The sequence below is a fragment of the Python bivittatus genome, unplaced genomic scaffold, assembly GCF_059951505.1.
Source record: "Python bivittatus isolate LINGU-HERP-01145 unplaced genomic scaffold, Pbiv_v1 ctg000080_np1212, whole genome shotgun sequence".
Taxonomy (NCBI): Eukaryota; Metazoa; Chordata; class Lepidosauria; order Squamata; family Pythonidae; genus Python; species Python bivittatus.
Window position 1 is genome coordinate 85,120,016 of NW_028277035.1, and position 23,875 is coordinate 85,143,890.

General features: G+C 39.4%; 1 protein-coding gene across 1 annotated transcript; it reads right to left on the reverse strand.

The window, feature by feature from the left end:
* Positions 1-218: 218 nt before the first annotated feature.
* On the reverse strand, positions 219-19,375 carry SLC25A20 (solute carrier family 25 member 20). The gene is made up of 9 exons (XM_007439065.3): positions 19,171-19,375; positions 16,489-16,581; positions 14,457-14,584; positions 11,064-11,154; positions 9,337-9,454; positions 8,496-8,568; positions 7,583-7,692; positions 5,245-5,369; positions 219-1,546 (listed from the first exon to the last, which is right to left on the reverse strand). Exons 1-9 carry the CDS (start codon positions 19,285-19,287, stop codon positions 1,484-1,486), a joined length of 918 nt encoding a protein of 305 aa, XP_007439127.1. The 5' UTR covers positions 19,288-19,375; the 3' UTR covers positions 219-1,483.
* Positions 19,376-23,875: the final 4,500 nt, after the last annotated feature.

Here is a 23,875-nt window from a genome sequence, read left to right on the forward strand (position 1 = left end):
GAATGGCATTTTATGAACACTCCACTCTGCAACTTTTTCTTGCTGGGTTCACACATACAATTTAACATGGCAAAGTATCTTGGTCCCTTCCCTTCCCCTCCTGAAAAAGGCTCTGATCTTTATCCTGCCAGGATACTTTAAAATGCAACTATGCTATGAAAAAGAGGCATGTTTCCATTACTGATATAGCTATTTTGAGATGGAAAAGCAAACAGTAATACCAAGACACAACTTTTATTGAATCCTAAACATGTTCCAATGAGACATTTTGTAAATACTGTTTCTTCTCTTTGTACATGGGATGTACTTAAAAACCCATATATGAGTGTTAGAGAGGACATTAAAAACAGAATGGCACTGTAGTTAGTTATTCTATTGCAGGCTCCTTCAACTTTAGAAGCTTGCTAGGGTGGAACACAAATTGCTTTGAAACCATTGTTATACATTTCTAGGTACCAGGAATACCAAAATTCATAATCTGGTATGCCACATACAAGAAGATTGTCCAGTTCTTGTGAAGCTGCCTCCCAAAATATTATTAGTTACCCAAAAAGGACCAAAGTTGAATTTAGAGAAAGGTATTTTTATGCTGACTGCCCACTCCAGCAAAAGTGGTTGTAATTTACCCCACAGTTTTGCTCTTCACTTATTTGAGTTTTCATCATACACATAACAGGCCTTCACTAATTTATTACTTATGTATATATTTGGTGACTTCAGGGCTCTTCAATTTTTGCATTATTCTTCCAGTTGCCTTTCTTTTTACATTAATTACTTCAAAGCAGCAATTCCATGCTATGGACTTTGGGTCAGAGACCTCAAGGCAGTAAATGGAGGCTCAAATGGTCAAAACATGCTACAACTGTACTGTATTGTATGCAAGAGTTACTACAACGAATAAGTCTTGCACAGAAGTACAAAAGTGTTCGGATATTCCTACCATTCCACAGCAACTAACAGGAAACCATGGCAAACAGTACCAAATACCTGTAAGTGCAATCAAATAATCTATTAATTAAACTCTGTCCTGAGAATTAAGTGCAATATGGCTAGTTCCAAACAGCCCATGGCTTCTTGGAATGTCCTTGGTACAATAACCAGCAATGCATTTCTTTACTAATATAAAAAGGGAAATTAAAATCATTTTCCTTTATTCACCAGAGGAAAATGAGGGGAAAAATTAAAAATTGATACCTGTTAACAGCAGTAAGGTCTTCTATCAACAGCATAACCACTTTGGTACTTTTGCATTGAAAAGGCAGGTGTGTTATTGTGAATTCCTCTTGAATTTCTCCACAGAAGGAGATTTGGCTCAAGATTCCACATGGCAAAAGGGCACCACCCAGAAAGTATAAGGCAAAAAGATTAATAGAAAACGAGTCATTTTATAGCTTATTTCATAATTCCGATTTTCTCCTCCAATGCAATTACTGCAGTTCTTTTTCTTGTCCTCGGGTTCCTTTAGGAACATACTTATCGGTCATCAAAAATTTGGTGCAAGCCAGTTAAGAAACTTCATGGCAACTTCAAAGCCAAGGAAGCATGCCTGGAAGAAATATACATGTAGGTATATATGTAAATTAAGTTGTATACGTTCACACTTTTTGCAGAACATTTTATATATTTGTCCTACAGAAGAGTTTCCATTAATAATGTACTGTTTCATAGAGTGAATTATGTTGCATAATGAATAGATACAACACCAACAAAACAGGGCTGTTTTAACCTTGTGATTAACCTTCAAAAATATCTTCAATAAATATATGGGCATATATAATAGGTAGGCAACATTGCTCAAAGGAGACTTTTGCTGGAGACAAAGGAAGGAAAAAATTATCACCAGTTTTGGCATTCTACTTCTGTTCCTTCAAAAGCTGCTTTGGAAGACTAGGGAATCATCCAGAATAGTATGAATGGTGATGCTGAATTCTATGTAGAGAAATTAATGACAGTCAGCTTCTCCGGTTGTCTGTTAGGAGTTTCCACTGGATCTCAAGTCTTTTCTTGCAACGGAAGGGAGCTTTTCCATTAATGAAAGAGACACTCTGATGAGGGGAGCTGCAGCTCATGAAGGTTTATGCCTTTTAATAAAATTTATTACTCAGAAAATGTGCTACCAGATTCCTGATTTTTTGCTACCATAACACAACTCTCTTCCTTTAATGACTGGAGCCAAACTAATCCATAAAAGTGTACTTTTATACCATTTACAGTTTTTCCCTTCATATAAGGAAGTGTATACTAAAGATAGATATATTTAACAGATCCCAACTTAGGGATAGTTGAGTTTAGGGAAAATTTACCAAAAAGCTGCCACAAACTCTTCCAATTTGAAACTTTCTGGATATCTCTTACAATTACATGTGGTAAGCCAACATCTCTTTTGAAGTGCCTTTATAAACAATTTCACAGTTATAGCTTAAAGGCTGAATTTTCCCACATTTCTATTACTGACTTGAATGGAATCCAAATTTACAATGGAAAAGGGAGCCCCAGAAACAAGATGTTGGCATAGAGTAGGAAGTGTAAGTATTTAAATCTTACTGTAAACATTATCTTCAAACCAAAGATAACCAAATGATAGAGATAGTGATTGAAAAGACAGAATCATCCAACCTTTTTTCTCCTTCCTATGCTTGAGCTTCAAAAAATATCACAAACCATGGTACAGGCATCTTCTCAAACAACACTTTCCTTGGGATGGCTTAGTTAAGCTTGCTCTTCCATGAAAGTCTGACCAACAGCCACATTTCAGACTTAGGAGACTGCCTAGTGACCTTACATTTTTAGACACTGTAATTTGTTTATCTACATAATTATCAGCATACATTTAAAAACATTAAAGGTAGATATTGCCAAAATTGTATGCCAGTTCATGTAAGTTTCCTATCACTTAATCAATGCACAGCTTATACTGACCTGGGTTTATACAACGATCTACAAAGTAATATGGTTTGTGTTTTATAATAAATTATGGCTTGGTGTGATGTTTGGGCCTATTTATTCATTTAACAATATTTGTAGCCCACTCCAATGGTAATAAACTCAGGTGGTGAACAACAAAGCACTAAGAGACCAAAACTTGCAGAAACAAAATACAAGAGCAACAAAAACAGCTAACCTGATCAAAGGTTCCTATGATATACACCCACAATCAACCAGGACTGAAGACAAATTGGAATGTACAGATTTTATTTGACAGCAAAATACAAGAAGGGCTGGGGCCGCATATACTTTTGGAGAAGACTATTCCAGAGAGTAGGGGGACGCGGTGGCGCAGCGGCTTAATGACGCTGAAAGTTGCCGGCCAGAAATGGTCGACGCCTCAGTGGTTCAAGTCCAGCCTTCGCGTTAAACAGGGTGAGCTCCTGTTTCCTCCCCAGTTCCTGTCAACCCAACAGGTCGAAAACTCACGTGAGTAGATAAATGGGGACTCTCACTCCGGTGGGAGAAAAAATGCTGGCGGCGCCTTGCAAAAAGGAGTTGGGAGCAGTTGCCGGTAAGTGCGAAAAAACAGAAGCCTCCTGCGCTCGCCAGCTGGGCTCTGCTCTAGGAAGGAGGCTCTGGCAAACCACTTCCGAAAAACAATTGCCTTGAAAACTGCAAGGACTCGTCCAAGCAGTCACTGCAGGGTCAGCAATGACTGAGCGCAGACAAAAAAAAAAAAAAAAATTCCAGAGAGTGGGTCTACCACAGAGAAGCACATGATCTGGTTCACACCTCGTGAACAGTACCTCTCAAGGGGTGGAATTCCCAACCAGCTCTCTCTAGATATCTGGATTGCGCAGGCAGATTCGATTCTGGCAAGACAGTGCCTGATATATCCCAGTGCTATATTGTCTGGAGTTTGTCCAGCACTTCAAATTCAGCTGGAAGTCTAGTGATAACCAATGCAATGATTTTAAACTTAGTCTCATCGTACACTAGCAGGTCGTCCTGACACATTGATGCTGTTTTCTCAGCAACAATATGGAAATGGTTCACACAATACTGAAGGCATTGGTTATCATCAATAAAAAGCCCTTCGTGGCTGTCAGGCCCAGCCCAAGAACAACAGGGAAACAGTCCAGCCAAGTTCATTCTTTCATTGCTTACACCATATAGACAGAATCTTACCACACTGAATCTGTACTACTATAACCTAGTGGATATACCCTGGGAGATTCTAGAGAGTGGCTATCCTAGATCTCTTCCTCTTCCCACGCTCCTGCTCCGACTGCACTGTCTTGTCTCGCCCCCATTCCTGGAATGTGCTCCCTCCTTCCTGAGAACCTGCTGCACTACTGCAGTCCATCATAATGGTTAAGGCCTGCTTATCTGTGGGAACAGCTCTCTCTAGTTATGTCTGCTGTCCTATTAGATCCAGGCATGCTCCAGGTCCCGTCACTTAAATTATGCCAACTTGGGAGACTTCGGAGACATGTGGCCACACCTGCCCCGTTGGATAATATCCACTCCAAAGTCTACCTTGTTTTTGTTTAGAAAAACCCTTAGAACATGGCTCTTTCTAACAGTCCCCAAGGCAGGACACTTTGTGACCCTACAGTGATATTGGGATTGTATTCGTTGGTTCTTCGTGTTTCCTTCCCTGATATAGTAAATGTAGGCCTTGCTTAGTGACTCATTTAGCAACTGTTCAACTGTGATTAAAAAGTGACAATGGTGATTAAAAAGTAACTTTAAGACCAATCCTCACATTTACAACCTTTGCAAGCCTGTAAAGCAAAGGAAAGCTGAATTAAGATCATAAGCACAGTCACGATTTCACTTAGCGACCACTCTGCTTAATGACCAAGTTGCTAGTCCCAATTGTGGTTGCTAAATGAGGACTACCTGTAATATGCATTTTGTTGCTGTTGTTGGTTTATTATGTTTTCTACTTGTTTTATTGTTCTAGTACAGGTAATCCCCAGTTTAAGAACAAGTTCCATTCCCAAAGTCTGTCCTTAAGTCAAATTTGTATGTAAGTCAGAACGGCATTATTGTATAATACCGTATAAGTAGAATCGTGTATTTAACTCGAACCATTGTGTTCTTAACTCGGATTTTGGTACAATAGGCTCTGTTCTGAACTATGGGTCATCTGTAACCCGGGCATTCTTAACCCGGGAACTACCTGTATTGCAATACATTAGCTAGAGTTGCTTGGATGAACGAAGTGGCTTCTAAATTGAGTTAAACAAATAGAACTGAATAAACCTATGAATCAATACAGAAGTCCAACTAAAGATACCATCCACTTACTGCATTGGCAGGAAAGGCTCTGATCATCACAGCGGTGAATCCCTTGTACAGAGACATCACTCCCTCCTCTCGAATAAGCTCTCGCAGTACATCTCGGAAGCCATTTGGATACTTCCCGGGAGGAGCTGTTGAAAAAGGCAAAAATACATGTCATGAACCTCATCCACCCAGAGGCTTTGATCAGACTCCTTCTTCCCTCTCCATTCCTCTTTATTTCTATAGCTTGCCATAATGGTCAAATGCTCCTCAATTAACCACAATTATGGGGAGTGGAAGATTTTCACATCTCTGCAGTAGCAACAACGCACAAACAAGGTGATGGTCCCTGCCCCTACTGCTTGCAGAAGTCTTACATTTGTCAACCTGCCTGGATTTCTGGCATGCGAGAGGGTTAACTGAGAATGCTTGAAATCTCTTTCCTCTTCAGCAGCCTGTTTGGTTTCGGTAATTACTCATGGAAAAGAGAAAAGTCCTTCCTGTGCAAAACCATGGAAGCCAAGAGGCTGGCAGAATGACAAGTCACTTCATCCGTCTTCTCTAATCTATTTGGTAGAAAATTACTTTTTTGTTAGCCCACAAGAGACCTGAAACTCGTGTTCCAGGCAGGCTGTAAAGCCTGGAACTTCCCCTCATTATCAGCAAAGAAATGTAAGATACTCCCTTTATAGTAAACATTTTAATAGCCAGTTATGCACAGCCTATACTGCAAAGGTAAAAGAGGAAGAAAATAAAAACGTAAGAGTGAGAGAATCAAGAAAAGGAAAGGCAAGACAGTTTTCGCCAATGTCCATCCTATGAAGCACTTCCCAGGAAAAAAAGGCACCATTTCTTGGATGAAGAACCCTGGACACAACCACCTTGTAATTAGCTACTTGCCTGTTCGGTCAAGGCGAGTCCTGTAACTGACCATACTGTAGCTAGCACACACACACAGGGAAAAGGTAGATTCAGAAAATCTTTCTGAATTAATCTAAAAGAGCTGCCAAATTGCAAAGCACATCTGTGTCACTAATGCTAAGCCAAATCTTCAAAAGAATCCAGAAAAGTTTTAGCTCAAATTTTTTTCACTAGCTACCCACTCTTGCAGACACTAGGACCAGGGCAACAACCTGAAAAAAGCAATTTTCATACCAGTTTATAAAACTTTCAAATTCTTTGCCTGGTGGCAACTATATTTGCCACAGCTGACCAGACAAGATGTGATTTTCAATGTTTAACCCAGCTGCAAGAACCAGCTCCATAAGTGCTTTGGAAAATGATTAATGGAAGGCATCATGTGTGATGCAAGATGGGATCACAGGTGGTCCTCATTTAGCTACTACAATTGGGACTGGCAACTCAGCTGTTAAGCAAACTGGTCAGTAAGTGAAACCACGACTGTACTTATGATCTTACTTCAGCTTTCCTTTGCTTTACAGACCTGCGAGGGTCATAAATGCAAGGATTGGTTGCAGTTACTTTTTCAATACATAACAGTTATTCACATAACTGCAAATGGTCACTAAACAAGGACTGTATTATACTACTCCAATTCCCATGGTGACCAGAATCATACACATTAAAGCTAGCAATTAGAAGAGAGGTGGGAATGGAGTAGGACAATGAGAATTTCTTCTGCATTATCAGCCGCAACCAACATACACAAAGAAAAATGCAAATGCCTCATCCAATGCCAGATTAAACCAGAGCCTGTCATGGACTATTGCCCAGGAATGATTTTCAGAAGAGTTCCAGGAAAGATTATGAGCAAATGAACCCTAAAAGACCTAATCTTCAACCGTGCATTCTCATGAGAATACAATGGGATAACAATGCAGTTCAGAAAATGGGGGGAGAAGGGAGAGTCATGGATATTAGTAACCACCCATCCATGTACCTCTAAATATATAAAATAGCAATTAAATAGAGAAGATACTTGAACCAACAGTGTTCTAGTTCAATTTTTCTGCCTGATTTGATAGGAAAGGATTAAATATTTGGAATGAGATCTAAATATTGACCACCTTATACAAGTAGTCCTCATTTAGCAACCACAGTTGGGACCAGCAACTCAGTCATTAAGCAAAGCAGTCACTAAGTGAAACCACAACTGTTCTTACCATCTTACTTCAGCTTTCCTTTGTTTTATAGACTGTGAAGGTCATAAATGCAAGGATTGGTTGCAAAGTTACTTTTTAATCACTGTCATAACTGCAAACAATCACTAAATGAGGCAGTTGCTAAAAAAGAACTACTTGTATGAAAAGCTATCGAAAGACAGAAAACTTTTCTCCACAAATCCTACCTTTAAATCTGCTACTGCCTCCTATAATCTTTATGAGAGTGTTAGTTAACTCACCTGTCTGGAATCGCGACTTCAATACGTCAGGAGGGATTCCAACAGCCCAGTTGAAGATCCCCGCCATGCCTCCAGCAAAGAGTATACTAGGTACGCTGAGGTCACTGACACTGTGGAAAGCAGGGGGCAGGGAGAAAAAGGCAAACAAGTATTGATTAAAAGGAATGGCTACAAAAAAAAACAGGAGAAAAGAAATATCTGATGCATCTTGTTCAGACTCATTAGGGGCAAATGTTAAACAGTAAGCAGTTCCTTTAAATGCAGTCAGCAGCTTTACTTCAAAATGGGCTGTACTAGCCCAGAAGAAGTTGACTTCTTTGCAGGATCCCTGTAGAAAAAATTACTACTACGGCCACCGGCACATCAAGCTTAATTTAAAAGTACAGCTGACTTGCATTGTCAGTGCTGATCAATCTTGATCAAATTGCTCCAGATTCAGCAGGAAGCCATGTTGATAGTCTTCAAACTGTACTGTGCTAAAAGAAGAAAATGTCCTTTTGCAATTTGTTGTTAGGATTAAAGCTCCTAAATTAATTATTGTATGTAGATTAACATAACCCCTGAGTTAAAGCCTAATGTTTGGTTTTAGGTCAGCAAGTTTTAGAACATAGCTAACAGTGGTTTATTTAACAAACTATGTTTAAGTGAACCACAGTTTATCACTATATAGAAATTCAGTTACTCGGCCCTTGTGCCATAATAGATAGTCCATGGTACATTATACTGATGAATCTATTAGCTGTCCTTATAAGATGCATTGGTTTGATCCCTAAAAACACATTTTATAAATGCCAAATTATATTATTCACAATAATGCTTTGATCATCTCACCAAACCATCATTATGAAGCTCTCACTCCAGAATACAAAGAATTTCTCAGCTGTTCCTGTGAGAAATCCAGCATTCTCCTTACCTCTGCCCTTGAGGTGTCAAAATGTTTTTCAGCCATTCATAGGTCATGAAGTACATCCCACTGGCTGGAACATCTGGTCCAATAAACAGAGGCAATTTAGAGAAATGAGAGACACAACTGCAGAGCTAGTCAAAAGCCCAAATTGGGCAAGGACAAAAGGACGAATCCTGCCAGCTTTCTGTAAGCAAAATTATAAAAATGGCATAAAACAATGCACTCCACCTGCTGCTTTAAGCCTTGATTTGATTGACAGAGAAAACAAGGTTGAAAAAGAACATTGCAATAAGATATAGAAGCACTGCTCATACAACAGAAATAATCCTGCCATTCCCTCTCACAGTTAGCTGGCTGGGCATAAGGTGAGGAGACATTGGGGTCTTTAATGTACTGGCCATCATCCTTGTCCTTCTAGCTAGTGCAAGGGAAACTACTGCGACCAGCCTCACTTCCTTTTTTGTTGTGGGGGAGGAGAACAATTTTTTAAAAATGAAAATGCAACTCTGGTGGCATGATCGTAAGCAACCTCCCATGGACAAGTCTGGAGGATCCTACCTATCTTCCCCCTGTTTCTGCTCATTTCTGACCCTTCCCCCATGTGTCTAGGGTTATTCAGAGTGGCAATAGAACAGTGATCTTAGAAACATGGGACTGGGTCTATTTGGGGCTAAATCTAATCCCTGCAGAGTAAACTGGCTGAATCAACTCAGATTTTCTACTTGCAGGACAGGCTAACCACCACTCTATAATGACCTTGTCAAGTGTATTAGCTAATCAGGGTCAAAAAGAAGCCATTTGCAGGCTCTTCTTGTTCAATTATTTTAAGAACAATTATCCACATTACCTCTCATGAGGGTAAGCACTGTTCCTTTGTACACGCCTCGAATGCCAGCTTCACGATATAGTTGTTTGGCACAGTCCAAGGGTCCCGCATATTTTTTTTCACCAGAGCTTGCTTGGATCTAAATGATTAAAAGAATGATTGCCTCATCAATTATAACATACTATTCTTTAAATAATCCAGTCTTCCTAGATCTAAGCTACTGTTGAAATGATTCTGTGCATCTAAACCTTTCCTAAGAAATCACCCATGAGATGAGAGGAGTTTATTGATTATGCACCAAAAAGGTGAAAATTGAAAAAATAAACCAATTGCTGCCATCTCTCCCAGAATATTTTTCTAGCTGTTTAAGCATCCAGCTTCTAACATCTCATTCAAGAAGCCCCAGTAAAAGCTTTTGTGAAGAGCATTGTCCATAATTGTAACTGTGACTTTGCCTTGGAAGACTTTCAAAATATGTCTGAAAATAAAGAGATAGGATGTTTATATGGAAACAAGGGGTTAAGGAAAACAATTCAAAACATTAAGATAACTGAAGGTTGGGCTGATCTAAATAGATCTTTAAATGAAACAGAACAATCCAAAGAATCAATCCCAGCTACTTCTTTCTCTTTATACTGGAAGAGTTTCTTTTTTACTCCCACAGAAAGAGTTTTTGAAGGAAGGGGACAAGAGAAGAGACTGTTCTGGTCTACTGGATTGGCCCTGCCTTCACTGCAAGGAACTATAGTTACAGAACACTTTTAGAAACTCAAAGATAATATAATAGATTGATATAAAGTTGGCCATGTTTTGCTGACACTTTAACTGGGTTCATACATCTTGCTAACCCATGGTTTGCTTAACCTTAAATTATTAAATAAAGTACAATTAGCTGGATTCCCACGAAACATTAAATGAATATTAAACAAACTCTATTTTGACTTAGTATGAACTCAACCACAATATTCACCCAACTACCATGCATATGCCCCAGCAGGTGGCACGCTTGGGTGATCTTGCCTGTACTGAGAAGCTAAGCAGGGTCAGGCTGGTTAGCAGTTGCATGGGACACTTCCCAGGAATACCAGAACTATAGGTGATGAACCACATTTATTCTGTTGCCAAGAAAATGGTATTGGCTCGTCCATGAAATCACTAGAGTCAAGCTTGTTTCAAAGGAGATTCCATCTACTGATGTAACATGCATACATATACCAGGATTTTCAGCCTTAATGGGAGAATGTTGTTCCAACTTCAGGACAGAGTTAACAATCTACTGAGAAAGAACATGCATATACTTTGGTTCTATGAAGGGTAGCCTCTAATCTTAGGATCTTAGAAGGATCCTAAATCTCTAACCAGGCAATGAGATTTCCAACTTGACTTGCCTTTCTTGTTTCTCTGCTTATTTCTGTGCTCCAGTTTTAGCCATCATAGGAATCTAACATCACAATGAAACAATGCTAGAGAAATTGGAATATTGATGGTTACAAGAATTAAGACATAGTGTTCTGAAATTTGAGCATTTTATCTCCCATACACATAATACTTTTATCTACATGTTTGCATATTGTCTCTATATATATATACATTGACATGGGGACATCAAAATATGTAGAAAATTGTCAGCAAGATTATTATGAATATGACACTATGCTAATCTTTGGCTAAAGAAGGATAAATAAACAATGTGGATAGCAAGATAATGTTCAGTTGGGGGAAGAAGCATGGAAAGCTTCTTCTCTTACCTGTAGCAGGCACTTGATCCTCTCTCCTGGTGCCATAATGGCAGTGGTAAACACCCCTGATAACATTCCTGCTGCAAACAGTTGAGGATATCTATACAGAGTGGACAGGACATTGTGGATGTAGGTTAAACATAAAAAATGAATTAAGTCTTGGCCAAGCTATGTTAGACACAGTTTAGGAATAATTCTTCCTTCTGAAGAGTTCCTTTTCTAGAAATTAAAAAAAAAAAATCCACGCAACAATTAAATAACAAACAAACATAAAGATAGTCCATTCTCAGAGCCAAAAGTTCCAATTATGTGCCATGAAAACCAATGTTCTCAGCAAAATTTAATTATGCCATTAATTTTTTTCCATTTATATCCCAACAGATGCTTTAGAAAGAGCCAAGGAGAGATTTTCACTACTCTAGTTTCCTCCAGCTGGTCAAAATCAGGCAAAACAGACATGGGTCAAGTAAATATTATTGCTCAAGATTTTTGTCTCAAGTATCAATATAACTTATCCAGGTAAATGCAGCCAACAAGGCAGAATAATATGCAAAATAAATCTAATGTTTTATATGAAAACAATTTGGGAGGGGGTGTTAAAACATCAGGAATGACATTTTAAAAGCTATGTTTTCTAAACAAAGGTAAAGACGGGAAAGATCTATCCATTAATGATGGATCTTTAATTAAAGATAATGATCTTGTTTACACACTGGACTACAGTTCATGAAGCTGAGGAAAAGAAGAAGAAAAGAGAATGGTTCATGTATCATGTATCATGTAAATTCATACTGTTGTTTGTTTATGCATTCATACGTTGTGTGACTCAAGCCGCTGTGACTTACAAACTATCATTTATGTCATCTGTGGATGGTCAACTATTGTTTATTTTACAAGTAGTGGCTAACGCAAGCCATGGCTTGGCATGATGAATGAATCCAATATCAAACCCCAACATTGCTATCCTATCTATCTGTCTGTCTAATCTATCTAGTCTACCTTTGGAGAGGAAAAAAGATATAGATACCTAAAAATAGTTGGAGAGAAAGGAGCAGATAAGATATGTCATTACTGTATTTTTATATGAACTGCAATACCGTGTTGATTGGATAGCGGAACTGTCTATCAAATTATGGCAACACAAGGCATCTCATCCTGGTTTATATTCTAGAATGAGGTGAGAACTTCAGTGGAGGGATTTGAGAAGTGAAGGTGGAAGGGCAGGCCTGGAAGAGGCTTAGAATTGTAGCCCAGGAAAACCTTATCTGACAGGGACCCAGGGCTAAGAATCTATTTAGTACCAGAGTAGGCAAGCACTGACTGACGATAGATACACTGTAGAATCAAATGAAGCTATTTATAAATCATTTAAAGCTATTTTAAGTCAGTTTGCTTCTTTGTCTAAACGCTGACCAAGTGACTGTGTTTTCCTATATTTCCCACCCAGAACAGGATTCAATAGCAGTAGTAAGACAAATGGAACCTGTACAGATCTCCCAGAGTTAACATGATTTTGGCTTACTTTTAAATAACAGAAAGATAATGAGAAAAAGATGCCCACAACCAGGACATACATGTCAAACATAAATGAAAAAAGAGCTTGTCCCGTATTGCAAATCCTAGTATGTGAGATTCAGGCTGTGAATCACAGACTAGGATTTGCAACACTGGACAAGTTCTTTTTGGTTTGGTTCATGTAACAGTTTTCTGACGTATCCAAAAGCGTCAAAGTAATAATCTTGGGATTTCAATGTATTATGTGCTTCTTGAATATGCTGATGAATATATGACTTTGAAAGCTGAAATACTATATGCTGCATACTGTATATATTGTTCCAATAACTAATACAAATGTGTGCATGCTTTATTTTTTAAAGCATCTGTAGGCAATCTAGCTGAGCAGAAGGCACATTTGGAATTTGCAGATAACATGGGGAGCACATTTACATGTCTACCATTATGTACCTGGCGAGTTGTAAAACAAAGATATAGTACTGTATTTACTGAAGGGCGAGTTTGCCCTCCAGGATGTGACCTATTATCTCTATGGGATCCTTGCGGTATGGAAAGAGATTGCTACAGATAAATGCAATGCTAGAAGTTGGTGCTTTGCAGTAAGCCAGATTCCAATTTTATGGGAAAAAAATTAAGTGAGGGTAGGGAACCTGGTGGACACCAAGGGAGTCATCTGAGAGCACCTTGGTGCCTATGGGCATTATCTTGAATTTCAAAATGTAGAAGGGAGATGAAGACAAACAAAATTCATTCATCCCTTTGTTTTCATTAACTGTTGAATTGAAACCTCCTTAACCAAACTTAAGCTACATAAACATGCCATCCCACAGGGAACAGTGTGACTTCTACAATCATATTCATTCAGAATTAAGTCCTATTCATTTCAACAGCCCCTTTTAATTAACTGAAGTTAAAACTACAGCCAGGTAACCTGGACTGTAAATGTTTGTGTGGAAGTACCTCTTTAAAAAAATCTTAATATTCAAGTAAGCATGCAAGGAACTGAAGACAAAGCAGAATGGATTTTTGTAAAATCTTGTAATTCCTTATGATGCAGATGTTGTTAACTACTGGAGAACTGAGAATGTGCTGGGCAGATGGATAACGCAGTGAGGAGGATGCGTGATGTACATCACAAAACTGGGCCCTGCAGAACAGTTATTATGGCGTATAGATGAGATTTACCTACAGATGGTCCTCACTTAACAGTCACTCCTTCAGCAACCATTCAGACTCACGATGGGGCTGAACGAGTGGTACTTACGACTGGTCCTCGTACTTATGATGGTCACTGCATCCCCACAGCCACATGATTGCCATTTGTGACCTTCTTTGCCAGCTTCCTACAAGCAAATTTACTGGGGAAGCCAGCAGGAGGTTGCAAATGGCAATCACATGACATCCTTGTTTAATGACCCACAGTGATTCGCTTAATGACGGCAACTGGAGGTGCCGGAATTTCCATTGCTGAGCGGCTTGGTTATGTAACGTGCTTTATGACCACGTCACTTAGCAACAGAAATTCCGGTCCCAATTACTCTCTTTAAGTGAGGACTACCTGTACTCTGAATCACCATTAAGAGAAAGTGTTACAAGCCTTTCATGATGTAACACACTATACTGAACTAAAACATATTCCTTCCTAAAGAGACATGTTTTGCCTGGGAAGAGAACCGCACAGAAACAACCTACACAATGTCTGTTTTTAGGAACTTTAAAACTTGCCAGGTTTTTTTTTTATTAAAAAAAACCCCTATTTATAACCAAGAAAAATATAATTTAATTTTTGGCTGCAGCGCCAGAATGCGTAATTTTTGAAAAACAGCAGCAGATTGGAAAACCTCAAGAGCACATCCCTTAAATAGTCTGAACAATTTCATGACTCACGTCAAGATATCATCTGGTGTCTTCTGTTGCAGTTTTTTGCCCAAGCCAAATCCAAAGAAGCACACAGCAAACATGGGGGTCACACCCACAATGGGGGCTGCCATCCCCTTATACAAGCCACGGAAGCCCTGTGAGAAACGGTAGACCAGTGGATCATTTATTTATATATTTATTTATTAAATGTATATGGCTGCTTATCTCAAGTACACAACTCTGGGTGGCTAACAATTAAAAACAGAGTAAAAACAATACAACAAAATTATGAAACATACAAATAGCAGCCGAACAACCAACCTACAACAACATCAAGGATTACGTGAAGTTTCTGCCCAATTCAAAGGGAACTCGATTCTCCAATTATACACATATCTTTTCCAAGATGTCACTTATGCTATTTGGAATTATCTAGTTCAACTACTGCCATGCGTTCTTTATGGGATTGCTTTTAAGACATTCAGAAACTGCAGCTGGTATGAAATGCAGCAGCCTCTGTGCTAACTGGCATTAGATGCCATGAATATATTACCCCTATATTGTAGAACCTATGTTAGTTGCCAAGATGGATGCAGCTTCTGGTTTTAACCTACAAATCTTTATACGGCTTGATGCCAGGTATCTGCAAGTTGGCCTTCTTCAACCGGAATCCACCCATCTGATGCAAACAACTCTGGAAAGATTGTTGGTATTCTCCCATCACTAAGGGATTAGAAAGGGCGAGGTGAGAAGGATCTGCTTCTCTATCACAGCCCCCAGACTGTAACGGCTTTCCAGCGTGGATCAAGTCTTGCCCTGAGAGTGGAGGCCTTGCAGAACCTGGAGAAACAGAACTCTTCTGGAGGGTTGTTTCAGCTATTTAAGATTGCACCAGATGTTCCAACTGAGATATTTGTCTGGATGTTCCAATTGAGATATTTAAATATTTTATGCCCATTTGTATTATTATGATATTATTGTATTACAGATGTTTTTATTTTTGTAAACCGTTGACAGTCATGATTGCGGCAGTTTAAAAACCCAACAAATGCATATATAAGTAAACTTTATTGCAGACAGACATTATTAAAGAGAACAATCAGCATACTCTTCTGCAAAAGGAGACATAATTGCTTATCGGTAGCCAACCCTTCTGAGGAAACAGACTTTAGAAAAAGGAATATTCCAATAACTTATGGACTGTATTTGTGGGCAGTGTTAACAGCCTCCAAAGGGAAGTCTCTAGGCTGCTCTGCTGCATTCCAGGACCAATTGGGGATCATAATGATTAAAAACAAAAGTATTTAATTGTTGGGTATCTTGACACGAAAGGAAATTATGCAAGATATTCTTGAAAAGTGCAATTTTTTTTCCAGAAGTCTTTGGTATGAGCATCAGTTTATCATATGGTTCCTAACTGATGAAAGAAACCTTTTAACACAGTCCTCTGTATATTTTTTGGCAAGTGATCCACACCATATTTAAGGTGGTTTATTTCCAGGTAAGCATATTTAGCAAGGGTGAGGTATTCCACTAACCTATGCTCTTGCTCCCTCAAGCTTCTTTCAAAAAGCAAAACAAAATAAAACTTCAGCATTTTTATTTTAGTAAGAATTTGTTTCTAAGATATGAAACAGGACTTTCCTGGCTGGGGAATTCTGGGAGTTGAAGTCTGCACATCTTAAAGTTGCCAAGGTTGAAAAACACTGCCTTGGAATAACAGACAGAAGGTTCCATGTCCTGTCATACAATAGGGGAGCAGGGAGGAGATAGATGCATGAACCCAAGGCTTACTCTGGCTTGTGCGTGTAAGAGTAAATCATGGTTTATTAAGTATGAATGACAAAGGGTTAAAGCCTTATACATACTTATGCCTAAAAACTGGGCAGCTTTCTTTCCTCTTATCTTTAGTTAGTTCTCCTCACTGAAAAAAAAAAAATCAAGCATATACTCCAAAAATTTACTAGTTTCAAGCATCATTCCCACACAAATTCATTCCAGTAATATACATGAGAACATGACATCTCTGGCAGGCACTGCAAGCGAACTGGCAAAATACCTCTTTAATAAGAGTCTTTCTGAAACAGTCAAAGGTCCCAGAGTAAAGAAGAGGCTGTCCCGGTACAGGTTTCGGTTGAGTTTGTAGTCTGACCTGCAAAATATAAGGAACATGCAAGGAATACAAAAGATGTGCTTGGGTTACTTAGTCCATTTATTAGGAGACTGATTTCAAGTGAAGATGGCCGTCCACATCTGATTTAGCCACCCATTCCTCCTCCTTCCCAAAGAACTCTGACTCACGATCAGTTCTTGTTCTCTTTTATCATTTTATTATATTTTCTATTTTGTTTATTATACACTACCCAGAGTCAAATTGGAGTTGGGCAGTGCCTAGATTGAATAAATTAAATTAAATGAACAAAATGGTTGCCGTGGGAGACATAACCAATTACAAAATAATGACTTACCATAACATTCCCTGAACTCTCACCCCCATCAACCCTAGTTTCTGTTGTTATTGTTGTTTTGGTGCCTTCAAGTCAGACTTGACTTCTGATGAATACAAGGACAAGTCCCTTCGGTTTTCTTGGCAACATTTTCAGAAGTGCCTTGCCCTTGCCTTCTTCCTAGAGCGACTAGCCCAAAATCACCCAGCTGTCTTCATTCCTAAGAAAGAACTAGGACTCACAATCTCCTGGTTTCTAGCCCAGTACCTTCAAGCATTACACCAAACTAGCTCTCAGCAACCCTAGTTACCTTCGTCCTTTTTCTAGACAGGTGCACATGCTCGTAAAGCACTGTGCTGTAGCACTGTATCATGCTTATGGAGCTATTTGGGGCAATAATAAAGATTGCTGATGGTTTACTTTCAATATGCCACCATTTATTTATTTATTTATTTATTTATTCATTTATTTATGCATGCATGCATGCATGCATGCATGCATGCATTATTAGGTAGGGAAAGAGGCTTCCTTGGTGCCAAAGAAGGTATCCACAAGCTCATTGCCTACCCCCCTCAACAAAATTACAACTTCCAGCTGTGAATCATTGCCTTTGCATTTACAGATTACATCTGTAAAATGTCTTGTAAATCTTTTCAATTGTCCTTTATTTCAATTAGTTAATACAAGCATAAGCCAATAAGGACAGCATTAGGGTGTATCTGGAAGGTACCTGAAAACTGAGTAATAAATCTTTGTAGGGATACATTTGAAACCTTCAGTGTTGCCAGAGTACACTTATCTCCAGGCCTGTATCATTTAAATTTGACTTAAAAATGAAACTGTTTATTTGATACTTTTAGGATCCAGTCTTTTCATGTCTGTATAAAAAAGGGTTTGAATAAGAAATGGATTTGAGTCTTAATAGTTTGCTTTCAATAATTTTCAAATGTTTCTCATCAAAAATCTCCTGGCTTGAGAACATTTTCCCCACGTCAATATTTGTGAGGATGATCTGTTCCAAATCAGAGACTATGGCAATGTTACTATTGATAATAATGTTCTCCAAACTATTTTGCTTGGCTCAACAGAGCCCTGCACTAAGCATCTTTGACTATGGTGAAACTGCTTTGTAGCGCAGGAACTAGGCTTTTCCATCCTTGTTTACAATCGATAGAGGGAGAACAAGATAAACCTGTTGTCTGAAACACAGCTATCTATTACAGTGTGACTAACTTGTAAGGAGAAGAATCAGTTGGTCTGTGTTAATTCCAAATAGCAGAGCATTCTAAGAATGCCAGATTTCTTTGTTTTTATTTCTGTTTTTTAAAAAGCAAGATTACCTTCCACCTTTTTACTTATTCCGTTTATGCCCCACTTTTCTATTCTGCCAAATGCTCAAGGAGGATTGCAACATTCAAAAAAACAGAAAGCAATCTTCTACATGCCAGAAAGGCAAAAGGGCGTCTCCTGGAAATCTTATCAGCTGGCAGGTCCCTAAGGACAGAGGTGGTCCCTCAGATAGCAGGACCCACAGCTGTCTGGGGCATGAAAAGTCAGTTCCAACATCTTCAATTGTGCCCTGTAAACCACTGTGCCCAGCTTCTGGCCTAGAGACTCTGTGGTGTGCATTATGCCAGCAGCTGACTGGGTATGCCCATCATGAGACTAAAATGGGTTAGCTAGTTTGGGTCTGTGAGCACAGCCAGGATAGTTTGGTTCTGATTCACTTTATTAGGCAAATCCAAGCAATTAGGCTGGTTCGGCAAACTATGATTCACCGTTCCATAGGTTAGTCTGTTGCATGTATAAGTCTGTTGTGCATGAAGAAGAGTAGTGATCCATGGGTCCGTGGCTAGTGTGCTGATAAGGATTACATTAAGACTGGGAAAATACTCTCAGGCACAGAGATTCAGGGTGGCTTTGGACCAGCACACTCTCTCTCTCTCCCACCAACCACCTAAGGCCGTTGCTGCAGGGAAAAATTACAGGAGGAATCCTGCAGGAAAGGTGGGTTATAACTCTGACATGTAAATAAACTCTCTCTCTCTCTCTCTCTCTCTCTCTCTCTCTCTTTTTTTTAAACCCTGCTCTTTGACATATTTAAACTGGTGCCAAGTCTGTCCCTGTGTAAGAGGAGAGCGTTAATACTTTTCCTTGAGAAAAACCATTCTGAGGATCCTTCCACATAGTGCATTCTGGGAATGGTAGTTCATTGACCCTTTTTTTAAAAAAGTATGCCTTTCCTCCCCACTCGCGCAGTGTCTATCGGGGCTTGTAGTCCTTCCCCCCCTCACCTTGATGGTATCCAGTGGGTGTCCCACGAAGACCAAGCAGACGCCTCCGAAACCACCCGCAAAGAAGTTCTTTATGGGGCTGATAGGCGCCTGAGAGGGCTTAGGCTGTTCCGCCATGACTGCTTCGGATCGGCGCAACCCTCCCTGCTTTTTGCTCGCCTCTCGAAGCAACCTTTACCCTGCCTTTCCCTCCCCAACCAGGCGGAAAAAAAGGAGGACCTCCGAGATGCCTAGAGAGGCCACTATTGTTCTTGCTTCCGCCACCCGCGGCATCTATCAACCATAGAGAGCAACATTAGACTAGCAAGTTATTTCTGTATGGGTGTTGGTGTTTTTACAGTCTCCTTTGTTTACTGTTAAATGTACGCATCTTTCTTCAGAAGTTAGTGCCAAGTCTTTGTCTGCGCCTTAAGCTTTCTCCCCTTATACACAAAAATCACACTATGGGATATAGCTTATATCAGGGTTTCTCAACCTTGGGAACTTTAAAAGATGTGGGGACTTCAACTCTCAGAATTCCCCAGCCAGGCTGAGAAACACTGACTTATATTATTCAGCTGATAATAGGCTGATTGGTTTCATTCAAAATATGGTTTGTCTTTATAAAGTTGAAATAAAACTTTGTTCAATAAATATATTCATTCAAACCCTTCTTGTTTAAGCAATTGGTGTACCAATTGAAGTTTATGGTGTTTTGCTCTTGCTGTTATTGATCCTTTGAAAGCATAGCAAGTAAATATATGAATACCCCCCCTAATATTCTGGCCACTTTGCCCAGAATATTAGATGGGTAGTTTCTTTCAGTATGCAAGAAAATTATCTCTAAATTTTGTTTGCTTCATTAACATTCATTTTCTCTGCACACTCAATAAATATTGGGAGGGGAGCTCTGTTTATGTAGTTCTTTGTATGATGAAAAACAATTAGTAGTTCCACCTCATGTGAATCTCTGCTCATACATATCTGAATTCTAAATAACAATACTAAACCTTTAAATGATTACCAGAATATATGTTTCTACATTATTCAGTTACAGTTCTCTGCACTAACAGAATGACCTTTGGAACAGTTACACACATAAGACTTCATACTTTTAGTGCAAAACGTCCAATGTTCAATCCCCAACATTTTCCCTTAGAGTTGGGAAGGATCTCCATTAGAAAGGCTGGAGGGACACTGCCATTCAGTTTAGGTCAACTGCAGCACCCATTAGAGGGGTCAAAAAAGTCAAGATAGTGGCTGCAACCACATAAGTGAAGCTCTGCCTCTTTTTGATGTGCACCATGCCAGACAGAGATGGGGCTTTGATCCCCCAGTTGCAGTTACCATCTTGATTTTTGGAATCTCCGCCCTTTCAGATCATCCCCAACCTGATGCCCTCCAGATTAGTTGGTTTACACCTTCCAGAAATCTAACCCAGGATTTATTTCCTGGGGGTTGGCACTAGCTGCACCAATCAGCTAGGTAAGGTCAGCACAGACAATCCTGAGCTAAATGAAGGAATTAGATGTTACCTAGCTGGGTAACGAAACTTTTGCAAGAAGACAACCTAGCTCAGAGAACCCCAAGGACTCCACAGTTCAACCCTGAGCTACACATATTCTCTTCTATTGGAATTATTTATTGTAGGGTAACATTCTTGAGTTTGGCCAACTCCTTAATTCTGTTAGCAATTTGCAAGTAAGCCAATCTTCAACCGGTTCATTTATTCAGAAGGAACAACAAATGGGTTGTAAAAACAACAACAAGGAATGTCGTTGACAGGAGGCAGAAGAGATTACCAGATTCTTCCTCCTGGGGCTCAAGTGCCTCAAAATGAGGGCCTCATTTAGCAGTTTGTAAACATGGGAAAGTATGTTTTTGTTCTTCCAAGATTCCCTAGCTTTTTCCACTGCACAGCTGACTGCATAAATTCCCTTCTCCAGGGAGGTTTTTGCTTTCTCATTTCTGTCACAGGGAAGCCAAGTCTGCTTGTATTACAGAATATTACAAGTATATTTTAAGCTAATTTAGACTGCATCAGTTTAGCACATCTGCCTCTTATCATCTATTTCTTAGGCTTATATTGGTATCCCAACCTTCCACAAATAAGTCTAGGGTACAAATATGCTACCTCTCTCCCCTCACTTTATCATCATAACAACCTTGACAGATATGCCAGGCTGAGCAATACTGGCCAGCCAAGGTCATTCAGTCAGAGGAGATTTTTATCTAGGTTTCTCTTCAGATGAAACATGACATCACAAGACATCTGTCCTACTGGATGCCACCCATATTAACTTGGATTTTCTGTTTGAAGATCTCTTGAATTTTTATTTGAATTTCCTTGAGAGCACTTTTTTTTTTTTAACCAAAACAGTGTATAAATACTCTTTTAATAAAAATGAGTAATTCACCAGTACTGAATAAGGTTAATAAACTAAACACTGTGGTTTGGGGGCTACAATCCTGTACAACCTATTTGGACATAAGTTGGCTGGCATTTTTTTTTTTTTTGGTGGGGGGGAGAATATACATCTTATTGAACATTTTAAGAAAAAATACATAAACAGAAAAGGAAAAAAAATAAAAAGGGAGTGAAGAGTAGAATGTACATGTAGAAGCAAAGGATTTACAAGTATCATAGAAATTAAGTTTTTTCAGTATTTCATTAATTCATTATAAGTGAGTATATTTTATCATTTAAAAAAATAAAAATTTCTATTAAACTCTAAACAGAACATAAATATCACTGGTCAGCACAGTATAAATTGTAAAATGAAACTGTAAACTATGATAAATTCTATCCATACTACTAGAAGTCTATACTAATTTAGTAGTATGGACAATATTTACCATTTTTCAGCCTTTGGGCAAACATGAAGTATGGCATTTTTTAAATTATTATTTTTTGCAAGCAATAATAACAAAAGACCAGGAAGTACTAGATGGCTGGGGTTCATAATGCTGACTGGAGAGGAGGGTGAAGCCACAGTTAACAAGCTTCTTGACCATCTCTGGCATGATGAGCAGTCCGGTTCCTCCACCATGATTAATGTTTAGGATACTACGTGCACACAATCACTGCATTCAGCTTATCTGCTAATCCCTTTTTCCTCCTTGCTCAAGGTTCTGATCTGCCCTTTTTTCTAAGGACAAATACTGGGCACATTGGGAACTGGCAAATGTCTAAAGGCCACTAGGCTGGGAAATGCTAAACTAAAATAATAATATTATTATATTTAATAATATAGTGGCTCTCTTTACACAGTAAAAATGACAGAGCCTTCTCCTCTTCATCTGATTCAGCTTTCTGCACCAGCAACACATAAGAACTGGATTTTTATGAACTGGCCATTTTTACATTGCTCTTAGGAACAGAGAACAAGGAAGTGAGGCTCCCACATTTTATCTCACTCCCCATATATTAATTGATTTAGACATCAGAGCAAATTAAAAAAGCAAACAATGATGGGATCAGGGTTGGTGCAATTGAGCCCAGTACCATTATGGTTAGGACTGGCAGGGAGCTGTCCCCCCATTTTCCATGGCTCCTTCTTGTATGGTGTAATGGTATGTGGGAATGACTTTGGGAGACAGGGGAAGAGCCCTAGATAAGAGGCAGCTTAGCCTGCAGAAGGAATGAGGTGTGGCAAACGTCTCAGAAGGGACCCTCCCTAGTGTCTTGGGCTGTAAAGGCAACGGGGGCAGAGATGTACTTTCAGTCTTGCAAGATTCTGTTAATGTAACCTTACAATAAAGTAGAGCTAGTACTTCTGGGCATACTTCCTGTCCTGTCTGAACTACCTCGCAAGGCTGACATATGGCCATAAGAGGTAGAATTTAGAATGGTGGCAGAGACAAGATTCCTAAACAGCCGCTTTTTTGTAGTGCCTTTATAGGACGTCCTTTCAGTCTCAGTAGAAGTAAGCATTGGTTAATCCCCAGGACAGCAGTTTGCATAACACAACTGACTGTGGGGATTACGTTAACCACAAGGAAGACTAGATCAGTTTGGAGCTAAATCTAACCTTTATGGGGTTAAAAGGCTGGGCGCATGACATGCTAGCCCCCATCTCATGTAATAGGCAAGCCTGATGTGCAAAAACGAGGCCACTGATTACCAATCTGTAAAGCCAAGTTAGGGAATTACTACTGGAGCAAACTGTTGTGAGCTGGGGATTCCTGGGTTGAAGGCTAGACTGGGAGGTCCAGAAAAAATCAGGGAAGGATGGAGCTTCCATGAGGCTGCCCAGAAAACTGCACAGATGCATCACCAACAGCCAAGCTCAACTTGAGGGCTTGTTCACTTAAAACACATGCTAATGTTAGGCAGGTCTCTTTGCTGCCAACTAGTAGTCATCCTGATATTTGCAGCCCGAATTTGATAACTCTACACAAATTAGAGCTGGACTCTCTGTACTCTAATGATAGAAACCTGTGGTGGTTAGTAGTAAAGGAAAAGCAGTTTGTGTATGCTGAAAGTCTTTTAGTTCTATTCTCCCTCGTGGAGAAATGTCAGAAGATTAAAGCCACTTCCGGCCTTGCTTCCAAAACCAAATCTATCGTACAAATTATAATCATACAGTTTATTTTACCCCTGTTGCAATGATGACTGTGACAAAGAAATTTGAGCGTGGGCAAGACCCATCTGCTTCCTCTACTTTGGGTAGATTCCAGCAACTGTTACTCCAAGCAGCAGATACTGTTTCATTACACAATCTGG